Raw genomic sequence first — 24,830 nt, forward strand, 5'->3', positions numbered from 1 at the left:
GTAGCAACAAGAGCTGGTGGTTTAAAGAGACGGAGAACCAAGCCCCACCACCAGTGGCCAACGTGCCAACAGTTTGTCATAGAGTCTCTGGGTAAAGGGGACGAAGGCAGAGCTAGTTTTAACGTGGAATGCAGCTTTTGTTTCTGGTTCCTTCTGATCTGATCTGGAAGGAGCAGGCAGACTGGAAGGTATGCTGTGGAGCAGGCATGCAGCTCTATTCTTCAGGCTTGACTTGAACAGATCTGAGTGGAAGGCCAGAGATGGAGAGAGGGAGAGGGAGAGAGAGAGAAATAACAAAGAGGAAGAAAGGCAGGCAGCTTGGATGTTTCTGAGTAGAGGCATGACACCAACAAAGTGTGCCACTATCCAAACTGCCTGTGTGTGTGAACATATATTTTTCTCATCTATTCAGAGTTTTGACCATTTTTGGGGGTAATTTAAAACTGTCACCATGCAACGACCAGCGATTAGTCATAGCGTGACTTTGCGCGATTTCACAGGAGAAATATAATTTCCCTGCCTTAAGTATCACGTTTATTAAAGAAAAAAAAACTACGTCTTTTATTGAAACAGCCAAGTAAAGTAAAAACTTTACCGCTATTTTTCTGAAACGAACATAATACGCCCGAGACGCATAGTGGCCAATTTTCTGCTGACCCCTTATTTCCCTTTTAACCCCCTCTGGATACATTCTTCCCTTCAATCTTTTTTCCACTCACACAGACCAAAACAAACAATTCAGTGAAAGGTCTCACTGAGGTCGGCTATCACCATCGAAGCTATGAAGCGTGCTCCTGGGGGAGAGAGAGGTGAGACAGAATGGCAGCAAATGACTCGTCATAGTCAGCTCTTAAATAATGCATGAAAATTGTTAGAGCATGAAGAGCCAACCACAGAGGGGAGATATGCTGATGGGGCGGGAAGAAGGAAGGGAAAGAGAGATCCAGAGCACTTTGTAATAATTAAAAGTGCCTAACCCATACAAGATTTATGTGGCGGTAGAAAAACCTTTGCCATCGCACACACACATCAGAACGGTTTGTGCGCGCACAATGACACATGGACAAATACAGCTTTTGAGAGTGAAGGGCCCAGGAGGCCGCTATCCAAACTGCCAAACAAGCAAGTATTAAATAAATAAATCAGCCCAGTGACACCGATGGGCAATTCAGCAGCGTGCTCTGGTAATGCCTTTGGGTGGAACTGCGAATCAGTGTTTCTGATTCACTGATTTCTTTCTTTAATAAGTATGCGGTAATAGGATCGCCACTTACTAAGAGCAAGTAGCGCCAACGTAGAAACAAAGGACAAAGGAAAGAAAGGAAGAACGCACGCTCTCAAATTAAAGCCAGAGCCTTATCAGCATTTTTATGCTAACTTTGAAGCTCCACATGCTGTTAGCAGTATGCAGCATTTGGAGGCTATTTATTACTTTTATCTTCTCACGATACACAAGCCCATAAAGTCAAGTGTATGCATCTCAGATAGACTGTTATGGTACATCTGTGGGCTCACTGCCACATTATCATCATTCCTAACTCATACATACTGTATATATGACAAAGCTAGTAAAGCGAATCTAAGTGATCAATCTAATTAAGGTGGGCTCAGACTACATTATGGGTGCTTTAAAATCCTATGTAATTTTGAATTCTGGTTGAACCGCACACTTACGGAGAAGCTGCACATATTCTCATTTCTAACTACCACATACTGTAATAAATTGGTTTAATAAGCTCATGTGTTTATGTTCAGTTCAGTTAGTTGACAGTGTAGCTATGGTGGAGAATGGGAACTTGTGTCCCTGGAATGTACCACGCACGAGACTGAGATTAAGCGAGAGTGGTGAGTTTTCACAACGGCAGCCGCATATCAGAATATATGTGAGAAGACTGTTGTGTTGGCGTGGGCTATGTTTGCCACTAGCCCCGGTTCAAGCTTCAATAACCTCACAGAAAGGCATCCGTAGCAGAGGCTACAATACTGAAGGATCTGGAAAAAGTAGAGAAACATACACTACAGGATATTATTTAGATTATCGTATTAGATCAGGAAGCCTTGAATGCACCAGAGAATGTATAGCGGACAGGATGCAGACTGCGGTGCAACAACTTGGCCTGAATTTAGAAATACACATTTCAGTCCGGTAAGTGACAGTAATGCACCTACAAGCTGGTGGAAATACACTGCAGCGCAAAAAAAAAAAAGGAAAAAAAAAGAAACATTAAAAAGGAGATGTGGATGTTTGAGGAAACATAGTGAGAACTTGATATGAGTTTTTAACTGTCAGTTTAAATATGCCTCTCCAACAGTATGAAAGAAAACGCTGAGGGGAAAATGTGTTTACTGTCGCTTGAGAACATCGTCAACTGCTCTGTGTCGTTGTAGAACAATCTCTCTCTTTGGCTAATGTGAAGGTACTGCCATAATGAAATCATTCAGAGTTTATATCCAGGACATAAAACATGTTAGCCCCAAAAGACTCTCCCAGTCGTTTGTGACGTTTAGGAGCGGATCTGTAATCCCTCACATTACCACATTACTCAGCAAGGTCTGGGATTGTCTGAAGCTACTGTAAAGCCCAGTACTACGGATGCTACTGTCAAAAAAAGAACTATTATACACTGTCAACTATTTAAGTAGTATAAACAATGAATGAAAGCGCTAGAGAGGTTTATGTGCTGGACCATTCCTTGGTCGAGACAAGGAACCTCCTCTACTAGTCCCCAGTGGCCCCACCAGGAAACTCGTCCCAAGCATTCTCCCCAATATGTTAATACTTTTCCTTTAAGGCCTGGGTCCAAAGCATACAATAAAAATGTCATCTAAAAATGATTAAACTTCCCCATATCCCCACCAAACCACAAATACACACTCTACACTTAACTGAAATGTAATCATCTCACTGTGACCCCATCTCATATCAGCTGGCAACACACTGTCCATTTACAAATATTAAATCTGATCTCAGTCTTCCATTTCCTCAGTTGCAGTCAGCATTTTAAAATGGGCATTTGGCCAAGGCAACAATGCTACGGCTGCACACGGTGGACTTTAGACCTTAAACTTGAAACAAAGTATAAAGAGAAATTATTCTCGAGAGCTTCAACTTTCGCTGTTGATCCTCACAGATTTTCCTAGATATGGGTTATTGCTCTCAGCAATGTGAGGGAACAATTAATGCAGCTGCTACAATTACTGGGAGCGAAAGCTAAAATCATGACACATTAAATACCATTAACGGATGAACACGTCTCCGGATAACATCTAGTATAAAACGGAAGTGTGGCAACAGAATACAAATGAATCAGATCATCAGCCGCGTTCGTTGATTGATCCACAAAATTCACTCCGGCAAGTTCATGAATTCTCCAACAACCCATTGCCTACAAGGAAACATAGAGGATGTAGATTTTACAGGTTAATGAGCAGTACTAAAAACAAGGCAGCAAGCGGTAACTAATTTATTTTAAATTAAAGATACATTCATGAACATCCATTTTTTAATAAGGTCTGGTCTGAAGAGTTTGTTGGTCCACCCATGTTGGTCCAGCCCACACAGACACGGCCTCCTCCTAACCTGCACAGACGCTCTGTTGTTTACTAACCTATTTACCCCCTAAACGCTGAATGTGTGGGCGCCATTTAAGAGTGCGCATGTACGCGCGCGAGGGAGGGAAAGAGAGCGAGCACGGAGCGTGTGTTCCCATGGCTATAGACGGCATTTTCCTCTAGAGAATGCTCGCTCTGTATTTTCGATTCTGTGAATTCACATTTGGGACAAAAGGCCAACCGCTGCGGTCCGCTCATGCAGAGAAAGACGTTACAGAATGCCGGGACAAATGGAAAACAAGTGCCCGAACAATATGAAAATATACAGACGGTATTGTCTGTAGAGGCAGTTTTATTTGTGTTTACATGTTTTTTTTTTTTTTTTTTAATAATCACATGGGATTTGTGGGTAAATTATTCACAGCGGTATCCAACTGGTTGGAGTAACTGAATGTAAGAGGACAACAGAGCTCAGCTCAGACGTGAGGCAGACAAAAAACATATTAGGCATTCACAATTCAGCCATGTGAAAGTCAAGGGGTCATGAGACAGCATGTGGTTGACAGTCAGTATGCAATTAAAAAAAAAAAAAAGAATTATTGCTTTAGTCTGGCTCTAACTGGACAACTTAAGTGCATGTAAACGAGTTACTCCGACTAATATCAGAGTTCTCCTTATCTGACTAAGACACCCAGATAATGCGACTGGAAATCGATTTTCACCGACATGTATAAGCCTTAATCAGAGTTAAGCTATGCAATGCATGTGTGCATGTTCCACAACCGCTGCGCTGGTGCAAGACCCGGGAACAGAAACATCCAAGCCGGTCGCAGAAGAAGAAGAAGAAGAAGGTAAACAGAGGCGGTAAAAGAAAAACCTGAGGGATGGCACGCATCTTATCTGCACCATGAGTAGCGCGCGCATCCTGTACGAGATTAAAAAGCCGTACTTCTGTCTATTTTGTAGTTGTTTGAAATGCCAGTCTGCCCCATGAACGACTCCAGTGGTTTATTATATGGTGTAATAGCTTAACCAGAAAGGGGCCTGTATTAACCCACTGAAAAGACACATATCGCCAATTAGTGTGAAGGAGCAGGGCGTGTTGCCGTCAGTTATTCGCTTCTCTCCGTTGCATGTAAACTGGGAGAAGGGCTGTGTTCGGAAAGTCAAATTTTGAGCACAGCTCGATTAAGCTGTGCATGTAAACACAGTAGCTGAAAAACAGATTTTTTTCTGAATGTGCAAAGGACCCTTCCCAATGTTGTGTAGCTCTCCCTTGTGCCTCCAAAGCGGTTGCAACTCACCAGAGAACGGACATGGACCTTCTGAGTGTGTCCTGTGGTGTCTGGAAACACAATGTTATTTCTAGGCCTTTGGGTCCTATGGGTTGAGGGGAGGGGCCTGTGTGGATCATCCCAGATACTTGGGAAACTAGAGTTTGGGATGTAGTGAATTTGGAGGCCAGGTGGGTGGTACGTGTCTAAGTAACATCCACATGAATGCCAGGCCCAAACGTTCCTCAACAGAACAATGAACTGTCACAATGTTATTTACTTCACCCGTCAGTGGTCGTAATGTTATGCTGACCAGTGTATACTGCAAGTATTCTAAAATGTAATCAGAAAAGTTTTGTATAAATTTGTTGCATATTGTTTGTTATTTAACGTGATGCTGCCTTTAGATAAAGGAATGATTTTCTTAAGCATCAAGAAATTATTTTGACAACTTTAAATGTCCTTGCTGTGAATTAGTAATTCATCTCAATTCAACAACATGTCAACAAGACGTCAGGATTATTTATCTTGTTACCACAGTCTTCCATTATCAAACTCTATTGCTCATGTCATACCTTGCAAAGCCTCAGTTCTATTGCGGACATCCACGCTTTATTCATGTCCCTGCATATGATATATAGGCAAGCATGCACAGTAGGCACAGCCACAGGCACGACATTTGACTCCGTTTTTTTTTTTTATCATTCTAGCTCACCAGAATCGACTGGAGTTGGGACCTCAATCTTATACCATTAATGAAGTATTGATCTGCCCTGCTCTCATCACCTGCGACTGATGGGGAGGAACTCGGAGTTGAGAGTTGTGACCCAGTCTTAAAACATAAAAGATTTTACACATTTTCTGAAAATGTAACTGCAAGCTAAATATTTTTAGAAGAACACGCCACTCATCGAGTAAAGCCAAATTGCTCTACTGCTCTACTAGGTGTAATTTCAAACATACTCAAGTCTTTGTGTCACCATCTCTTTAAGGACCATTTAAGATTGGGAAGTATTTGCGCCTGCTCCGGTTTCTCAAATTGTGTTACAGGCTTATCATAAAATGGACTGAAATCTGTTTTTTTTTTTTCCCTCAGTCTACTACTACTACTAAAGACTGAAATATGTTATTTAGTTAAGCATTCAGAGCCTTTGTTGAAGCACTCAAAAAGAAAAGTAACTTGCCTTAATAAGCTCTCACAGTTCACGCTCAATGTGTGAGTGGAATCCCAACGATAAGGTTGAGGGAATTTTAAATAGCACTGCCAGACAGGACTGTATCAACACACTTCCAAGATGTGACTGCAGGTCCAAACTGTGTAATTGCAGACAAGGGGTTCAGTAAGCAGCCCCATGCTTCCATGGAATGGTTTAAGCACATTTTTAACAAATGTTTGGGGAAAAAAATAAAACAGAAAACAAATGTGCATTAGGCACATTACATCAAAAGGTGGTGGTAAGCCTGCACAACTTCCCATACTCAACAAATGTTTAATAATACATGAAAATATGTTGATGGTAAAATGGTTTATGAATAAAATCCTGAGTTAGTTTGTGGCGAAGGGAGAATATACTGAAGAACAAACATTGTGACAATGTGCTAGAAATAAACAAGAGAAAAGCTCGTTACGTACTTTATATTTCACAAGAGAACTCTGGGGCCTCCCAGGACCCTGCCACTGCAGCATACCTCACGCACGCTAAGCATTGTGGGAGATCAAATACGACAGGCACTTTTCAGGTGTCGACCGAGAGAGATCAGCGGTCAAACTGCAAATATTAACATCTGGGAGCTCACAGAGTAGCCACTAGCATTTCCACTCTTCCACATTAAATACACCCTCTTCAAATTTCTGACCAACCGCAAAATAGTTGCTGGACACCCAGGAAAAGGGTTTCGCCTGTTAGATGTGTCGAGAACAAGCTGCAAGAACTCCCAAGCTGCACAAATAAAATCACAACATTTTGCTCTCGCAGTCCGACGAGCAAAAGCAAACTTCTCGCTTCTTGCAGAATAGGCAACAGCCTTTAAAGGTGAGAAGAAAATCCTCTCCTCTGATGAAATAAAAATGTAACCATTCGGCCGTAACTCTCAAAGGTGTGGGCTGAGGAAACTAAGCACCGAGCATTACCATAATGACACCAAACAAGCTGATGGCAGCGTCATGCTGTGGGGACGCTGATCTGCAACAGGGACTGGACATGAACATGTTTCCATGGTACCATAGATGTCTGGCACACAACCGTGAAAACATAGACCGGCTTTGGAAGAAAATGTGAAAGACCCCGACTGTTCCAGCCAGAGACAAGACCCAAATCCATCAGAACATCTCTGTAAAGAGCAGAAATGACCTGAAAACCTTCTGAATGCACTGATCAATTTCATATCATAGTAACTGTCACGTCACTAAATGTAAATGTATATAAATTCATTGTGATACAGTTACTGCTTTTCTCTATACCAAGCACACAACCTGTAAAAAAAAAAAAAAAAAAAAAAAAAAAAAAATAGAATACCTACTCCCTGGTCATAGCAACCACTACACACATGTTGTGCCTCAGGATATAAGGCAATAAAAAGACCACATTGCTGGTGTAGTAACTTCAAACCTATAAAGCTTTGAAATTACTTTAAGACAGGAATGCTTTCTGGGGCCATCGATGTCTCTGAGTCTGGCCATGCTTACAGGCATCTTCAGATCTCCTCGTATAATTTATCACCAAATCCACTTGTTATAAATAAATTTGAATCCGTTTTAGAGAGCCCTCTCTACGTGTGCTCACTGTCAAGGATCTAAATTTGAATACTAATTTGGTTATGGTGTTCTGAGCATGAGAAACCTATTCCTGAAAACTATATTTTCCCAACTGTATTCGTCTCTGGGGATTTCAGCCGTTTCTAAATCATTCAACTGAGCTGTAATTAACACAATACAAAGGCTGGATATCCCCCGCCATTAGTGCTGAACAAATTCCAATTCAATGCTTCCTGATAACTTAAGACTAAATTAATTATTTAAATGTTGTCTTTTTAAAAATGTGCACATGAAATAAATTGATTTCACTCACTCCACACTAAGATAAAAAAATAAAAAAATTTAAAAAATGCGTCTGAGCAGCGTCGTGGACGACATTCAATCTGGGAGTATGTGCTACGGGCTGAGAAAATATGCAAAGCGATGAGCGAAAAGCTAACAGCAGACCGCATGGGAAACACTGCTGAGAGAAAGAGAGCTGGAGATGCTGTCATGGTGACACAGGGCCTCAGGGTCTCGAGGTCATGAGAGAAAGACAGCTGTTTTTCACCTGATGTGACACTTTGCACCGACACTTAATGAAATGTCCAGATCAATAAATGATCCCAGCCTTGCTTCTTGAAATTAAGGAGATCAGTCACTTCTCTTGATTGCTGTGTCACTACATCCCTTCACTCCCCTGCTCTTTTTCCTCATATCAAATTCTACATAGCCACATCGCTTGGCTTAACGGAATGGTTTCCACATTTTGGGGAAATAAACCTATTTGTTATATTGCCAGGAGTCAGACGAGAAGATCAATACCGTTCTCCTATTTCACTCTAAATGTAAAGCTACGGACAATATAATGGGGAGGGGTGGTGGCTTAGCATAAAGCAGTGGGCATACACAGTTAGACTGGTTGTAAGATATGATAAGATGAGGGCTTAGATACAGGACTTTATTCATCCCCAAGGGGAAATTAAGGTGTTACAGCGGCAGGGAACGGCAGCGCAAAATCCAAAAGATAGAATAAGGTAAGACAAGAAATATTTACCCCGAAGGTGTCAACCCGATGCCTATCAGCACCTCTGAAGCTCACCAATATCTTCTTTAATCTGTACACAAACCATACACAACTGGGTGTGCGCATACGTCCTTTATGTGGCGTTACGTGTGTGTGTGTCACAGTGTCTTAAGGGAGTCTCCGCTCGTTGCCTGGCAACATCGCAGCAATGGCGAGACGTTGCAGTGCTGCCACCAGGACCGAATATCAACCCAGCGGCAAAAGACTGATTCCATTAAGCCATAATGCTACTAAACTATGTTACATTCTCACACTCACACATAAACACTCACACATAAACACACACACACACGCACACGCACACGCACACGCTGCAGTTCCCCTCTCAAGTGCCGCCATGTTAGACTGGAGTCAAAATTAAATAGTTAAGATGCACCCCATTAGGCTTTATTTAAATTTAATTATGAATACTTTATTTAAAAGCCTTAACAGAATATTCCTCATTTGACACCCTGATTGATGAAACGCCAACAAATCTGTTTCAAACTCAAAACGATGACACAAGCAAACAAGTAGTGTAAAAATGAGGTTCTTTATTTAATGTTAAACCCTATCACACAGACTGACAGGCAGACTGTAGAGAAACTCCAGTCACAAGAAACCGAGGACTTGAGTTCACTCCGAGCATCTATCTTTTTCTGTCCTTCTCCTCTCTGCTGCTCAGGAAATGGCCAGTGGAATGACGGTGCCTGTGGTACCCTTTTCAAGGAAGACAGATATGCCCTAATGCACCAGCAGCTCCAAGAACTGTTGAAGATGTCAGCGTACGTACACACACACATATAAAGCAGGGCATGAAAGCCTTCTGGGGAAAAGGTCTGTCGCCCCTAGCAAAAACATGCATGCGGACTTGTTATGTGGCAGGAGCGGGGTGCGTAAAGAGATCTGCACTCGTTGGCTCATCTCGAACGATACGCGAGTTATCACACCGCTCGTGGACAGGAGAAAATATGGCCGTGCACCTGGCAGGAGCCTTTCTGACAAGACTGACACTGTTCAAAGAGGAGCTGCTGTGTCTAAAATGAAATGTGTCTTTCCTGCTTCTGGGCGACAGTACCGTATCATGATAGAATACATGCCCTGGGTGAAGCAATAAGCAACAATGATTAGATTGAGCAACGCAGGTACAGCGGCGGTTGTATAGGTATGTTAGCACGGGTGTGATGAAACACTGGCTGGTGGTTACATGTGGGGAATGTGACATTGTTTGGACTAAAGAAAAAAAAAAAAGAAAGAAAAATGTCTGGCAGTCTATAAGGACTGGCTTTTTACATTTTCACTGCATAGCGATGGTTAATAATTCAGTTCTCATTGAGGAAACAGCTAATATCAAGTTGATTCAGGACCAACGTGTGCTTTGAGAAGTAACGTACAGTTGCAGCTCAGAATTATCCTTTGATGCGGTGCAAAAAGGCAGGATACCATTTGCTCGGTTATTAAACATGACTGTTGAAAACTTCATAAATATAGTAGCAGGGGGAGAGGTCCTAAGAAAATGAGATCAGAGGGCTTTTTGGAGGGTTGGGCACAACATGATCTTATAAGGAAGCGGACGATTGTTTTGCATTATTGCTGAGGAGCAGGTTATGTCTAGGGCTCAAGATAGTTTAGGGTTATCTAACCTTAATGAACCTTAAAAATTAAAAACCCCTCCCAGAAAAGTGTCTATGTAGAGCGAAGATTTTCTGCATCAACAGTGTTCAGTTCAATATCCCTTTCTGCCTAGTCCTATTATCATGCAGCTGTGACGACCGGAACCTCTTAACAGACTCTGAGGGTATCTAATTGATATCTAATCTAATAAATTTAGCAGGTGTAAGAGCTCCACCAAAATACAGGGGCTATCGTTCACAGCAAATGTAATATTCCTCCTAATCTCAGCTTTTGTCAGAGTGCAAGGAGGCATAGCAGTAACATCATATCCAAACGTAATCTAGCGTATAAGCAACGTAGGGGTAGGGCTTCCTAGGTTTAAGAACTCAACCCCTAAGCACTAAACTGTTGCAGTGTTAGAATGTAAGAAAATCAAACATCATCCAAAGCAAACTGCAGACAAATCATTTGCACACAGTAAGTACTGTTCATGTCTTTGTTCTACCTAGACCCCTTTCTAGGGCAGCTTTTCATTTTTAAGGTTTGTTAAGATTAGATAAACTTCAGCTATTCCTGCTTCAGCTTCAACTAAGTCCTGGTGATAACCTACAGTAATGCATAACAATCGTCTGCTTCCTCATGAGATCATGTTGTGCTTCTAAAACGTCTTCCGATTTAGTTTTCTCAGGACCTTTACTCCTGCTACTACATTTGCGAATCAAAATTTACAACAGTCATATTTAATAACCAAGACAATGGCATCCAGCTCTTATGCACAGAATCAAAGGATAACTCTGAGGTGCTGCTATATATTACTTATGTGTTATTAGGTAGGCTAGAAATTGGTCCTGAATCAACTTTCATATTAGTTGTTTCCTCAATGCAAATAAAACTGTTTCAGCTCAGAAACTAAGTTTAACCATCACGATGCAATTTTTTGTCTCTCCTGAAGTAAAACAAAGTAATATAGATTTTGTTGTCCTAGGAAGGGTCTAAACCAAGGATGATCTAAACTTTAGCTACCTTATGCTGTAGGTGGTATTGGACTATTGAAGGTTCACCATTGATTGCAATCAATGGTGAACCAAACCAATATTGGCAGATTCAACAATTCTTGAACAAAACAGGAACGACTCCTCTTGAGTAAATAAGTCAATTTGGAAAATAAAGTCTGTTGGACTTTGGACACATGTATATGTAATACTGTGCACTTTAACTGTTATACCAGAATTCACCTGTGATTCAAGTTTCTTTAGAAACTTCAGCCTCTTTAAAAAAATTATTTAATTACCTCAATAGAAATGTTAGTATTCCAGTATTCTAGTAAAAAGAAGGTTGCCCCATAGAATGATGTAGAATGTGAATTCATTTTTCAATGTAGTCTGACAACTCAGTACAAATTTATTACAGTGTTCCACAACTTTTTGCAATGTCCCTGGAAGAAATAGCTCGCATAAATATGATTTGGATACATTTTTACAAGAAATATTTAAATGATAGATGATTGTGGGAATTCAGCATTTCCCACTCATTAAGTTCTGCAGCAAGAGAAGTTTTACCCAGACTTTCCTTGCAATTACATTTCAGAACTTTTTCATAATGCCTGCCAGTTTTCTAAGACTATAACTGTATTGCGTTCTATTTTAATACTATATGTAACTTGACTTGCTGTGGAGGAGAGGTGCATTTTAACTGACATGCCATATATTTAATTAGGCCTTTACTTTTGCTATTTATACAGGAATGATGGCAATTCAAATTTAGAGTGTGTCAAGTTGTGAAGATGTACAGTGGCACTGTAATGGACATGCTTCAATTAAATAATAGAAAGAGAGTAGAAGAATTGTCAAATCACCAATTAACAGCCTCCTTTCCCCAAAACAGGCATGTAAGCACCACAGCAAAAGGGCAACAACTGCTTCAAAGTAACAATTAAAAGCTCTTCGTCAAATTTGTCATTTTAACGCTGCAGGAACACGGGACCAATAGTAACTAAAATAAGAAAGATAGATAAATAACTATTAGTTATTCACAGGTCTGACTTGGGCTGTGGAGAGCAGATGAGTTACACAACCACCCTTGACTCTTTTGACATATAATGAGTAGTTAGCAGGGAAGGGGCAGCAATGTTGAGAGAAAATACATCCTATCTCTGGGTTTAATGGAGATGTGGTGATTAGCCTGGATAAGAGCCATTCTAGGAGTAATTTAGCATAATTAAAATCCCTGTCGGTGTACGTTCACTTTCTTATGGTGGTGACTCGTCTCTTAAAGAGTCCCCTGAGATGCGATGGATAAGTGAGCTTGTGTTTAGGGAAGCTGATCTGCACCACAGTTAATTGCTTATCCATTAATCTGGGAAAAGAACCTGCTGTCACAGGTGTCTGCCGAGGCTCCACCTGCTCACCTCAGCTACACTCAAACTACCACTCTGCCCATCTTTGATGTAGCCCAGAGGTAGAAGTCATACAGCCAGGATGGTGGCAGCCAGAGGGACGACAGTGAGCTTCAAAAACCTCTCTGCAGGAAAACTATGGGTTCAACCATCTTTACATGCAGTGAAAGCACAAGGAGGAATTTAATGGGAAACATACTAGTTCATTTTCCATCAAGCTGGATTTGAGTAGTGCATTAAGTCCAAATGAGGTCCCACTAACAAATCCATAAGTTATTGCATCTAATCGAGCCCTAATGCATCATGTTACTGTAACTACTCAATTGCCAATTACAACTTATCTGAACGGGCACAGAGAGAAGGAGAGAGGCAATGCACTCCATTAGGTTGCTTGGAGTTTACTAGCATCTGATGTTTTCTTGAAAGTGACTCACCGGCTGCATTATGGTAAAAACAATGAGAGTAAGAGCCCGGGAGGCCCCGTATAATTTTCTGTCTGTACTCCAGACTAAATGCAAGAATGCCGAGCTGCTGTGTGGTGTTGGAAAAAGGGGGAGTAAAAAGAAGACCCCCTTTATCACAGAAAACACAGCCCCAGATGCACTTTAATTGGAAGGGCTGGCTAGTCGATCCTTTGTGCCGAGCAGAACTCCAAACCTGTCTATTACCCACAGAATCCCTTAAATGATGGAAAGATATTCACAGAAAGAAATCTAAATATCAAACCGGAGTGTATCATCAGAGGCTCAGCCGTTTGATTACGCAGTCAATCAGCAGAACGGCCACTGTGGATAAACTCTACTAAAGCTGTTGAGCTTCAGAAAGCTTTGACACCTGAAGTGCAGCATTAAAATAGTAAATTACTAAAACAAAAAAAAAAAAAATGAAATAGGGACACCTACGCACTGGCAGCATTTGTCATTGTGACCCCTGCCCTTGTCTCTTTGTATAAAACTAAGCCCGACATTGTCAGCATTACAATGTTTTTTTTATCCCGTATTTAAAAGCCTCCCTCCCACCCTCACTCATTCTCTCCCTCTCCTCTCCTCTCCCATCACCTTTCTAACATCCTAAGGCAGCACAGCTTGCATTCATTGGGCATGCATCAAGGCGCCGAGCACCGACACTCAATCATCCCCCTGCAACTCTCCAGGCTCACTTCTTTCAGGCAGAAATGTAAGCTGTTTACAATAATATATATGGTTATCTGCGTTGCATAGTAATAAAAGACACTAAAATCCCGTGAAGAGGATCATCGCCTAACCTTGTAAATTGTGCACACTTAGCACGCAGCAACAGCCGTGCATGGTGTAATGCGGGGAGTGAAAAGATCCACGTACGCCGAATGAATCTTCAGAGACACTAACACTGATGTCAGCTCATCTGCACCCCAAAACAATAAATGGAAGCAAGAGGCATCGCGGATGATTTTACATTCATTTCACGCTTGGTGCCACAATGATCCGAGAGGCATCTGTGCCCACAAAATGGCAGCTTATGCTCAGGGCTTTGCATGCTTTGCTTGGATTTTATTAGTGGGCTCCACGGGACGCCAAGAGTGTGCAACTCAAGATTGCTTTTGCCCGGTAGCTGAGAAGTAGCTTGAGGAGAATCCGTGTCTAGTTCTAATAACTAATAATAACATCACAATCTTCGCTCCAGGCAAGGTGCTTTGTTTTCTGCTGTGGGCTACTGGTACGTTCTAATTCAATCTCTCAAGAAGCAGAGAAAATATTGCTTTTGCAGAACAAGATGATTCATCACTCAGGTCTGCGCCAGATGCCGTCCAAAGTTCTCGAGGTGAAAGAAATGTTAACTAAAATGTACAACAATGATATCTGGAAGAACACTGCCAATTGATTCATTTATTCAACGTGAATACAAGGCTCTATTAGTGAAAATACGAGTTTAAGGCTCATTACGTGTTTAGATTTTTATCATGTGACAGCAATAAAGATGCAGCTGATCACTGCCAAACGAACACAGCAGCCTGACAGCTTCCCCAAACACAGTGCCAGAGTCTTACATGAAGAGACTGTAAACAAAGCAACTGTGGCAACCTCTCCAAGAAGCTCAAAACAAAAACTAACATCTAAGGGAACCGTTGTTATTTTAAAAGTGGAGACTGGGAAGCCTTTTTTTTTTTTTTTTTATTTGTAAGAAGTTAATAAATGAAAACAGCTTGTGGCGATATTTCTGACAGCATCTTCACTTGGCTTATTTTGCGTCTTCTGCACAGTACGGTATAAATTTGTTTAGAAGAAACCCCTGTTTTGCAGTCGCTAAATTAATTTGGCAAACAAGGTAGGCCGCACGAGACAGAATGTGATTATTACAATTTTTTTTAAATGTTTCAGTTTTGGAACACAAAGTGCGAGAAGAGGGAGAACAAGTGGGAAAATGTTAACAAAGGACAGGGTGAGAAAGAATTGAAAAACTGAGAAGTGTGGGCAGGAGCAGCAACAGAATAAGACAAGGGAAAAGTTTTTCTGTTTAACCTTTTCTGGACTTGGAGCAATTTAACAGAATACTTGGACTAAAAGAGCTGCTTGCAATGTGATTTAAACTGACAGTTTTGTATCCAAATGTAGCACCTGTAGAGCAGGACAAAGACAACATCTGGTTTGTGGCTTCTGTAGATTAAACAAAGGGAAATATTTTGGAAACCAGACAGATGTGAAATACATTGCTATGGTAAGATTTCTTCTTGCAGGAGGTGTAGAAGGTTCCACGTCCATGTAAACAGAAAGGTCACAAATGAGAAAAATCAAGTTGAATTGAATTGTCTGCTTTGTATTTTTCAAACGAAAAAAAAAAAAAAAGTAACTTCCTATTGACCTATTTTCTGGCGCACTGTGACTCCCAGCATGCCACAAGCTGTGCGCCTGCTGTCCCTTTGTCCTGGGCAAAAATCCGTGCCATCCCTCATATGCAGTAACTACTTCAGCCTGAGGTGAAATGAGTGTTTATTATGACTTAACATATCCCATCTAGGTCTAATGATGGATTGACACTGGCAGGGAAGGGAGCTGTCTGTTCACGGTGACGTGGCGTACAAGGCAAGACACAGCAGTGTTCCACTTACATGAGTGCGGCCTGGTGGCTGTTGCCTTGGGCGTCAGATTGAGTGACGCGGAGGACACATTATGCAGCATTTGCTTTTTCATCATTACACTTTTCTTTCACAAACAGTTCAACGGTTGAACAAGAACGGTCTTCTTAAGTGGTGATGGAAAAACACTGGCGAACCAGGCAAAAGAAGAAAAAAAATAAACAGTCAGAGCTGGGGTTCTGACTGGAAGAGCAGTACACCACTAACAATGGTGATTAATATTTATCAAAAGCAAAAGATCAATCAGAAAGTGATAATTAATTGAGCAATCAATCACTGTACGCCCTCTGACTGTCACAGAAAAAAAAGCTAGCTGCTTTAGCTTGTGAAACCATTCTCTGTGAATGAGTCAAACGGAGAGGACTTAATTATGAATGAAAGGAAGGCACTCCATATGAACCAGATCCTTGTGGTGATGCACTACGAATGAACCCAGCCCCACGGCCCAGGTAATGGGCCTTGTGTTGACTCTCCCTCTTGGGAGGGAGTGGCAGAAGAGAGGGGGAGGGCGAAGGGAAGGAAAAAAAAAAAAAAGAGGGCCAGTAGAGAAACCATGACAGAGCGAGGCTAATGGAAAATACACTGCCCTTCCCGTTTTCACGTGCATTAACAGCAGCACAGACTCTATCTTCCTAACCCTGAGCGACCTGGCACCAGCAGCTACCTCTCAACAACTGCGCTTATCCACTGCAGATGCTTTTAACACCTGATTCAGAAATATCCCCAGCCATCAAAAAGCCTTCCCCCGTAACTTCCTCTGTGGTTTCAAATAGTGCATCTCATCCCTGCCACCACTGTTATATCTGAATGTCACAGGCAGTTCTCAGCTCTGGGCAAACACAAAAAAGGGGATGGAAGGAGAGGGGAAGATGTGGCCGGGATAAAAGCTCCATAGAGCTGGAGATACCAAAACATCTCGAGATAGGCTACCACACCTGCGGGTAATGATCCAGGATAACTTTAACCTTCAAGTGCTCTGACCTTCCAGAGAACAATAAGGAAAAGCCAGAAACCCCGGAACGACCTGGGTAGAGTGGGAGCAATTTCACTTCAGTTAGAAGAGATTGACATCTCCTCCACCAGTGTCACATTTCAAGACATAATTGACTGTGATCAATCAGCCTAATAGCTACCTTGCTGAGGTACACCAGGTGAGTCGCGGCTGCCGATGCCGCAAATGAATCACCTGAGTAAGCCTAATTAATTAAACCTCTGGTGGAGGCTGATAACGACTCCCCCAAGAGCTTCGAAAATTGGTGGTCTGCATCTGCGACGTTACGCTTTGTAGATAAAAACTGCGACTGAAAGCGGCGTATGCAGGCCTACTAAAGAAAGAGGTCCGTGCAGATTCATTTATCACACGCTTCTTTAACTTTGTCTTTTTATGCTTCATACCTTCAGATATGACAATCAATAGTTTAAAAGGAGACGAGTAAATTGATACAGTAAACAACAGTTGTATCCCTGAAGAATACGCATTGATACTATTCTGACACTGGAATATTACAGCTCAGTAAATATTATTTAAAAGGAAGGAAATCACAGATGTTGAATGAGCCAAATGGCAATTAAGGCTATAGTTAATAATACTGATGTACTATTAAAATCTTTATAATATTTCCTACATGACCACCCCTTAACTGGAAGAAAATATCGGAAATAACACTTGTTCATATGTGATACAGTCTTACATTGAAGCTTATGTTTGGGGTAAATCAATAATGTCTCCATACTATCACTGTTATTTCCTGAGTTAACAGGACAAGATAAATTGCAGTGAACTTGACTCGTAGAGTATTTTTGGTAACCAGCATCCTCTCTGAAGAGGACACCCTCTATCTTGGAGAAGGGATGGTTTACCCACACAGCAGGGGTTCCATTAGTTAGGTTCTCATGAGAGACAAGCACCACCTAGTGGCCGACTGCTGTACTACACAGACACAAAAATAGATCTGAACTTTGCCTACACCCACAAACATTACATTCTAATAAAGTCTCGCTGCTTCAGCTGATGCATGTGTTTGTGACACATCTAAGCCATGAGTAAAGATAATTGTAAGAGGTCAGAGCTTTGAATCTTTTACCGTCTGAGCATATGCGATTACACATGCCGCATAAAATATCTCCACACCCTCGTCTGTCCTAGCACATTTGTGTGCAGTGTTAAAGGCACCTCTGCCAGCCCATCTTGTTCTCCTGATTTTGTCCAGGTGAAAGCCAGAGGGCTTTTTTTTCTCTCTCTTTTTTTTTTAAATAGTTTACAACCAAACCCCGCTTATCTCTGATTTGTTCAGGTAACAGCCTCATTAGTCTGCCCCCTGCCCATTCCTGGCCCTCCCTTCACCCTTAGGCACCTGCCGTCTGCCACAGGTGGGCATGTAATTGCTCTGTGGTGTGGTCATGTTCTGAGTGGTTAGGGGAGAGCAGCCTTACTAATGAGGCCACTCACTGTGTTGCTTCTCCACTGCTGAGAAATGTATGCGTGCGAGCGGGCAGGTGTGTGGCATCCCATACATCTGGTATGCTGTTGTTAACACGAGTGTAATACAACGCAGCTGCTTACTGGTGCGTCAGAGACAAAAAAAAAAAAAAAAAAACAGGTGAGGAAGAGTAAGACAAAGTTTTAAGCGGGTGAGTTGAGCAGGAAAGGTAAAAATGTAATCCCAGAGAAGAAGATTGACAGTGGACCCCCCAGCATTATTACATTTGTCCTGTAAGGTGAGTTTTGTGAGGTGTGTAATATGAGGTGTGCGTGCTCAATCTAGTCGGCCACCCAGCTTGTGTGTCGCTGCACATGTGTGGTCTGAATGAATACAAATACTCACTAGTGGTGCACAGTTTCTCAGTGGCCTCGCCGTGAGTGCTGCTCCTGGCCTGCTCCTCTCCTGGAGTGTGGTGCTTCCTGACCGCCACAGCACCCAAAGCTGCCGTCGGCTGAGCTGGCGTCTGGAGGTCTGCGGTGCCCACAGAGGATCAGTTACCGACAACGGACAACAGTCTTTGTGCGCAAAACTGATACATATTCTAAAACCCCTCTGAAACTTCCCGCCGGCACAAAAGAGTGCTGGTGTGTATAAAACACTCACAAGCTACTTTGACAGAACTGATAAAAAAAAAAAAAAAAAAAACACGATCCGACAGACAAATGGGGCTAAGGGGATTGTGATGCATCGAGTAAGGTCACAACTGCATGTCACTCAGCACGGATATTATAAAAACTACAAAGACATCAATTGCAATGGTTATGTGTTTCACACAGAGCTTAAGTCTGACAAGCATAAATAAAATAAACAGAACTGACGCAGAGAGGCACACAAGTCCCTGAAAATGAGTCATTTCAGCTGTGACATCAAGTGATATTTAAGTTTTTAAAGCGAATTCATCACAGCTCCTTTCATCTTGTCACGGGGGAGAAAAATCCCTTCCAGATGCACTGCGAGTTTCGAACCCCGCCGCAACTGGACATCATGCAGCGCCGGGCTAATTGATAGCTTTACAGCAGGACCTTGACTGGAAGATGAAATATTCACACTGCTGCATTCGTCCTCTCAGGCAGTTGACTTCTGCTGCTGCAATATTCATTAGCGTCCTGTGCTCTAAGTTGCTAAAAAAAAGGAAATCAAAAGCAACAGGGTGTCTTGCGTAAATTGCTTTCTTTTTGATAAGTTTCCTGCTTGACATGGAGGAGTCAGCCTCTGTGGCTCGAGTCACATGTCAACAGGACCTTGGTGCATACTGTAGGTTATGTTCTACAAGAGATCCCAGGTCTTCTTCTTACTTGAGCTTTAAAATATTTCTTAAAAAAAAAAAAAAAAAAAGGACCAAAAAGAAAATCCTGACGGGCTAGAACGAAAAGAGGGGGAGTGAGTGACAGTCTTGTCACTTTGAATGGTGCAGATAGAGAATATTTCTCGGGGAATGCGCTAAGCACAAAGACGTGCCTCTGATGTACAAGACCAGTTTTGTTTCCACAAGCCTGTCAATTTAAAGAAAAATATGAAGTGCAGGACGAGACGGATAGTGTAGTTGTTAGATTTCTTTCTGTTTCATATCAATACATATTGTATGACTTATTGCGAAAAGGGACTTAAAAGTGAGGGCGCTTGCAACACTGCGTTAGATGTAAAGAAATATGCTAATTAGCCTATTCCCATGAGGATAAATAAAGCAACAGGGATGTTTGCACATGTTTATATGTCGTAGTGGTTACTATTTGACAATGTACATAGAAGTAAATACTTCGCTTAAGTATATCATTACATGTGTGCTTCTATGTGCACAAGCGTCATGTGGATTTGCCGTGCTAACACTGTTTGGTGAGTGTACATACACGGAGCATCAGGCAGACAGCTAGTGCAGACAGTGCTGTCTGAAACACGGGAGCCTCGGGCGGCATTCCTTTCTGCGCCACATGCTCTGCACTAAAATCTCCATCAAATAGTAAAGGGCTACCCTACAGAATGTTCCCAGAAAACAGCATCCATCAGCACCGACGCGGACTGGCTGGAGCTTTTCAAAAATACTGACAGAAATATTTATATGAATCCACATAAACAACTGTACCTATAAGTGGGTTATTTGTCTGGGCCAGCAGATTTTTCCATCTCGTTTCACAACCGAAAGTCTTACCCCTCTTCCTGCGTGCCTCCTTGATCTCTTCACACATGCGGTCGAACTCGGGGTCCAGCTCGGCGGCAAATATAGCGTGGGCTGTGTCCTTTAAACTGCAAGCTCTGTGCCTGATCACCTTGTCTGAGAACAGAGGAGACGGTGAAACGTAAGACCAATGTCACGTGAGACAAAAAAAGAAAAAACTGTGGTTTTCTTGTTTGTGCACCTGTGCTGTATGTTCAAGGGCATGCCTTGAATGTAACACAGTAATCTACCGCGGCATTTAACATGTTAATTCCTTTTACTCCCACCATTGAGGCATGTTCTTCACACCCTATCAAGCATATAAGGCAAAGTGTAAATATCCACAGCATCTGTGAGAAAGGGGACTCAAGTATTTTCTCACAGTTTTAGTAAAAGGATGGAGTTGGCAGAGCCAAGATCACCCACTTCGCACATTTAACACAAAGGTGGGTGCGTATAGGCACATACATACAATGAGAAATATTTTTAAAAAGACACTCATTATCTCGCACTCCTCACACGTTTATAACTCCGGTGCCTCTTTCCTCCTCAGATGTACCGCAGCATCATTAAATCCTGTTTTTTTTTTTTTCCCTGCTCCGGCATCCACGGAGGGAAAAATAAGGAGTGAGCTGCAGGGCCCGGCTAAAAGCACTGTAAACTGGCCACCTCTCATTAAGCCAGGTGGTGGGAGAACAGTTCAGGCACGGAGTGGCGGAGAGGTCACCAACTGCCAGCTTCCGCTTTCTAATTGGAAGACGGCTGCTTAATTGCAGCGGAGGTAAATCGGATGCGCGCCTGCCTGCGCTGCTCGACTGACTGAGCCACGTGTGAGCGCGTGTACATGAAAGCGCAGCAGAAGGGCAGAAATGCTCGTCAGTGGAAGAGGTGTCAAAGGGCAGGCGGGATGCCGGGAGCTTATCAGCACCCTTACGGGTTCCACCTAACCGCCCCATCCGGAAGAGACAAATGCGCGCTGACACGCAGCGCTGTTGTATATGCCTTCCGTCGTATTTAAAAGCCTTGTTAGCACCAGTTCCCTCAAGCAGCTAAGAGGTATTTCTGACACTGAGTCGCACGGTGCAGCACGGAGATATCACTCCCTTTAAGATGAGGTAAAAGACCAAAAAAAAAAAGAAAAAACTACACATCTGGGACTTTATGATAACATTAGCTTGAAGGACAAGGAGAAACAGACCAGTGAGGGATAATGAGGTTTTTTCCCAGCACTTTTGAGAGCCGGTGTAGAACTCTCCCAGCAGTATAATTGTGCAGGGTCTGGGTCATATTCCCTGGGCCAGGCACTGGGTGAGCAGGCAAGAGGCTTCGTTAGTCTTCTTTATTAAACTTCCTAATCGCATTTTTCCCCTTTAGTGTATCATTTGCACACCCTGTATTCCTACAAATGACCCAGCCCCACGCCTGCAAAGATAGAGATATGATTTATTCATTTGAGCGGAGAATTGCTACCCATTAGTATCAAGCAGCAAAACTCTTGCGAGGGAATCGAAGCAGCTAAACACAAAAGGCAAGAATTTAAATTGTCATATTAATTGAATGTTCTGAAGAAGGACTACTTCCTCTACGCAACCGGCTCTTGACTTTCCCTATTAACTGTTGTATAATCCATAAACATACGAACTTTCTCAATCAAGTAAGTAATTATTACATTTTCACAACAAATATAAATCCGCTATTTGTACAAGACAATGAAAAGCCAAAACTGGGTGTGCGCCAATATTAGGCTGAGAGAAAAGTTACCGAGATGGGAACGAGGATGTGGTATGAATTGGCTCCAACTGCAAAAAAATACAATTAAATTTTCATGCACCCACAGCCTCCACAGCTACAGAGCATGAATTACACTGTGGGAACGCTATTTTCAGTGGGGCCTGCACGCACTCCACTTCATTTGAATTTCCACAATAAAGAGGACCATCTTTAGGTTTTGTAATTTTACTGCCTGGTAACCATGGAGTTGAGTCAGTTAAGTATTACATCCAATTTCCTTTAACTCACACAGCTGTAACAACATCTACCCATTGTAATTAGTTCGATTACTCTGCGCTGGATTCTTATCAAGGGCCACGTGTCACTGCAAAAAAAATATTATACAAATAATAATAATTACACAAAGTATCGAGGGTAATTTGTACATTTTCAAGACTGATTAGGATTAATGTGGGGAAATAAATTCTAGAATTTTTACAATTACTTTTGAAGCTTGACGTGAGGTTCAAACATCGAGTGCAGTACATGGAGACTGAGGTTTGCAAACAGCGTGCACATGCATTTTATACATTTCTATATTGCGTTTTTGCATATTCATGAGCATTTTGGTCCTCACCTCCAGGGTCCTTGTCAGGATTGTACTCTAAAGCATTGCTGCAGATGAGGTCAATGTCCACCAGGAAGTCCTTGACTGTCAAGTACTGGTAGGTGTCAATCTTTGTCATGACAGTGGATAGGTCCATGGGCTGCCTAATCACCTCCAGGTAGTCTGACACCTGACACACAAACAGAGGTGTATTTTAAACAAAAGCCTGAAACCGGCCTAGTTGAATTGTGAATGAGATATGCCAAAGGGGGTCCCTTCACCCTTCCCCCTTCTATTTACCTCCTCAATGTCAACTGGCTTGCTGAAGATGTTAAAACGTTTGTCGGTGGCCAGGCGCTTGGTCACGTCCCTGAGAAAGAGCCTCAGCTCCCGTAATGTGTTTTCCTCCTGTTCAGCCAGGCGGCGCTGTTCCTCTGCTGACAAGACCCTGGGGCCTGGAGCTTCCGCCACAGGCAGCACGTCTTCACACCTCTCTGTTAAGACAAAAGCAAGAAAAGTGAGATGCAAAAATAGACACTGAACAAAGCTTTCACACCATTTCCACGTACAGTGTAGGCACGACCTAAAATGCAGAGTGCTTCAGAAAGAGAAAGAGTGTGTGTGTGTTTTAACTAAACAACAACACGCTGACAAACTATGAAAGACGCAAGCGGACCACAGAGTGGTTTCAAGTCTGGTTCGGGCCCATTTCCTTTTAAAACTACTGTGAGTACCAAAGAAAAGTTACCCCAGGAAAGAAAAACATGTCTCAAAGGTCATTTTCGTTGAAAACTGCAGCTACACTCCTTCACAAACAGAGGTTTTGAAATAAACGGGGGAACAGCCTCTGGCCAGTGGCAGGGTGATGAAGCAAAGCAAGCAGATATCTTCTCCTCCACTCCCAAGGTAACGGTGCCTGCCCAAAGCATCTGCCAACATCGTTAGGAAGACTCCACAGCACCTAAGGCCGCTCGACTCACTAGCAGCAATCCAAACCCTTATTCTAATTATGGTTAATCGCGTCCGGGCCCTCTCACAGCAATTCCCCTCCATGATTTTCTGCTGGCCTCTCTGCTGGAAATCAGACCGCTGTCTTAGTGAGGCGGAGCGCAGAGCGAGTAAACCAGAGGACCCCTGCCTCGCATCAATGAGGAATCGGCGGATGAACGCTTGGCACTATTTTCATTTGAAAGCCCCGGTGGACATTTCTCTCGTATAGAACCGAACCAGAGGGCCGAGGGAGCGCCGAGCGCCGGGGGTGATGGCGGGGGGGTGGTGGGAGAGGTGAATGGGGATGTGATTGAGCGCGGCTCAAGGCCTGATTTTGATGTGTGACGGATAAAGATGTCTGGGATTTGCACAGCGGGCGCACACCGGTCTTACATCTGTACATTTCTGCGCTCAATCTGAGCTGAAATTAAATCAATCCTGAACACGTCAAATATTAAACTCTAGTCTGCCTATATGAATTAGGTGCTCACACCGGAGGATCTGTCAAAGGCAACCAATCAAATAACATCTGCTCCTCTACCTCACTCCAGATCCAAAAGTGGCCGTGAGAGGATTGAGAGGAGAAACCAGGGGAATAAACGTGCATGCAACCAACACTACACTCTAGGAACGACGGCAGAGATGAGTCACTATTCTCTCGTGCTGCATGTGTATGAATAAGCAGATAAAGCAAGTACCGAGCGTTTTCCTGAGGCGTGGTGGAGGTCTGGCTGCTTGAACCAGCAGCAGGTTGGAGAAGAAATTCCTTTTCTCCTCTTCTCCTGGAGGGCTCAGCGTCAACACCTCCCCGTAGGTCCTCTGGAATATGCTTCTCACCTAAAACAATAAATAAAAGTCATCATTCATCCATACAATGATATATTCAATGCTGTGCAGTCAGAGCCCTCGTGTAACAGCTTATACTATACTATACCAAGTGCAACAGCAGAGGATGTCTAGGTTCACGTGTCAAGCTTCGACATTTTCCTTTCATCTTGTTCACAGGGCAGATTTGATTTGATTCATTGCATTTGTCAACATTAAATCCTTGTCAAATTAACCAAACATTAAGATGACTACGCTTGCTCCAAATTCATTTTGTAAACCCAGCGTCAAACTAATTACACTAAATTATGCTTGT

General features: G+C 42.6%; 1 protein-coding gene across 1 annotated transcript in view; it reads right to left on the minus strand.

Moving 5' to 3' along the window:
• atad2b (ATPase family AAA domain containing 2B) overlaps positions 1 to 24,830 on the minus strand; it is a 69,481-nt gene that overhangs the window by 22,885 nt on the left and 21,766 nt on the right. The window contains exons 20-24 of the mRNA XM_047573210.1: positions 24,388 to 24,526; positions 23,000 to 23,193; positions 22,730 to 22,889; positions 20,377 to 20,499; positions 18,573 to 18,701 (exon numbers count right to left, since the gene is read on the minus strand). Coding sequence (XP_047429166.1) covers positions 18,573 to 18,701; positions 20,377 to 20,499; positions 22,730 to 22,889; positions 23,000 to 23,193; positions 24,388 to 24,526 — 745 coding nt within the window. The remainder of the gene's footprint in view (positions 1 to 18,572; positions 18,702 to 20,376; positions 20,500 to 22,729; positions 22,890 to 22,999; positions 23,194 to 24,387; positions 24,527 to 24,830) is intronic.

The sequence above is a fragment of the Mugil cephalus genome, chromosome 21 (genome assembly GCF_022458985.1).
Source record: "Mugil cephalus isolate CIBA_MC_2020 chromosome 21, CIBA_Mcephalus_1.1, whole genome shotgun sequence".
In the NCBI taxonomy this organism is placed as follows: domain Eukaryota; kingdom Metazoa; phylum Chordata; class Actinopteri; order Mugiliformes; family Mugilidae; genus Mugil; species Mugil cephalus.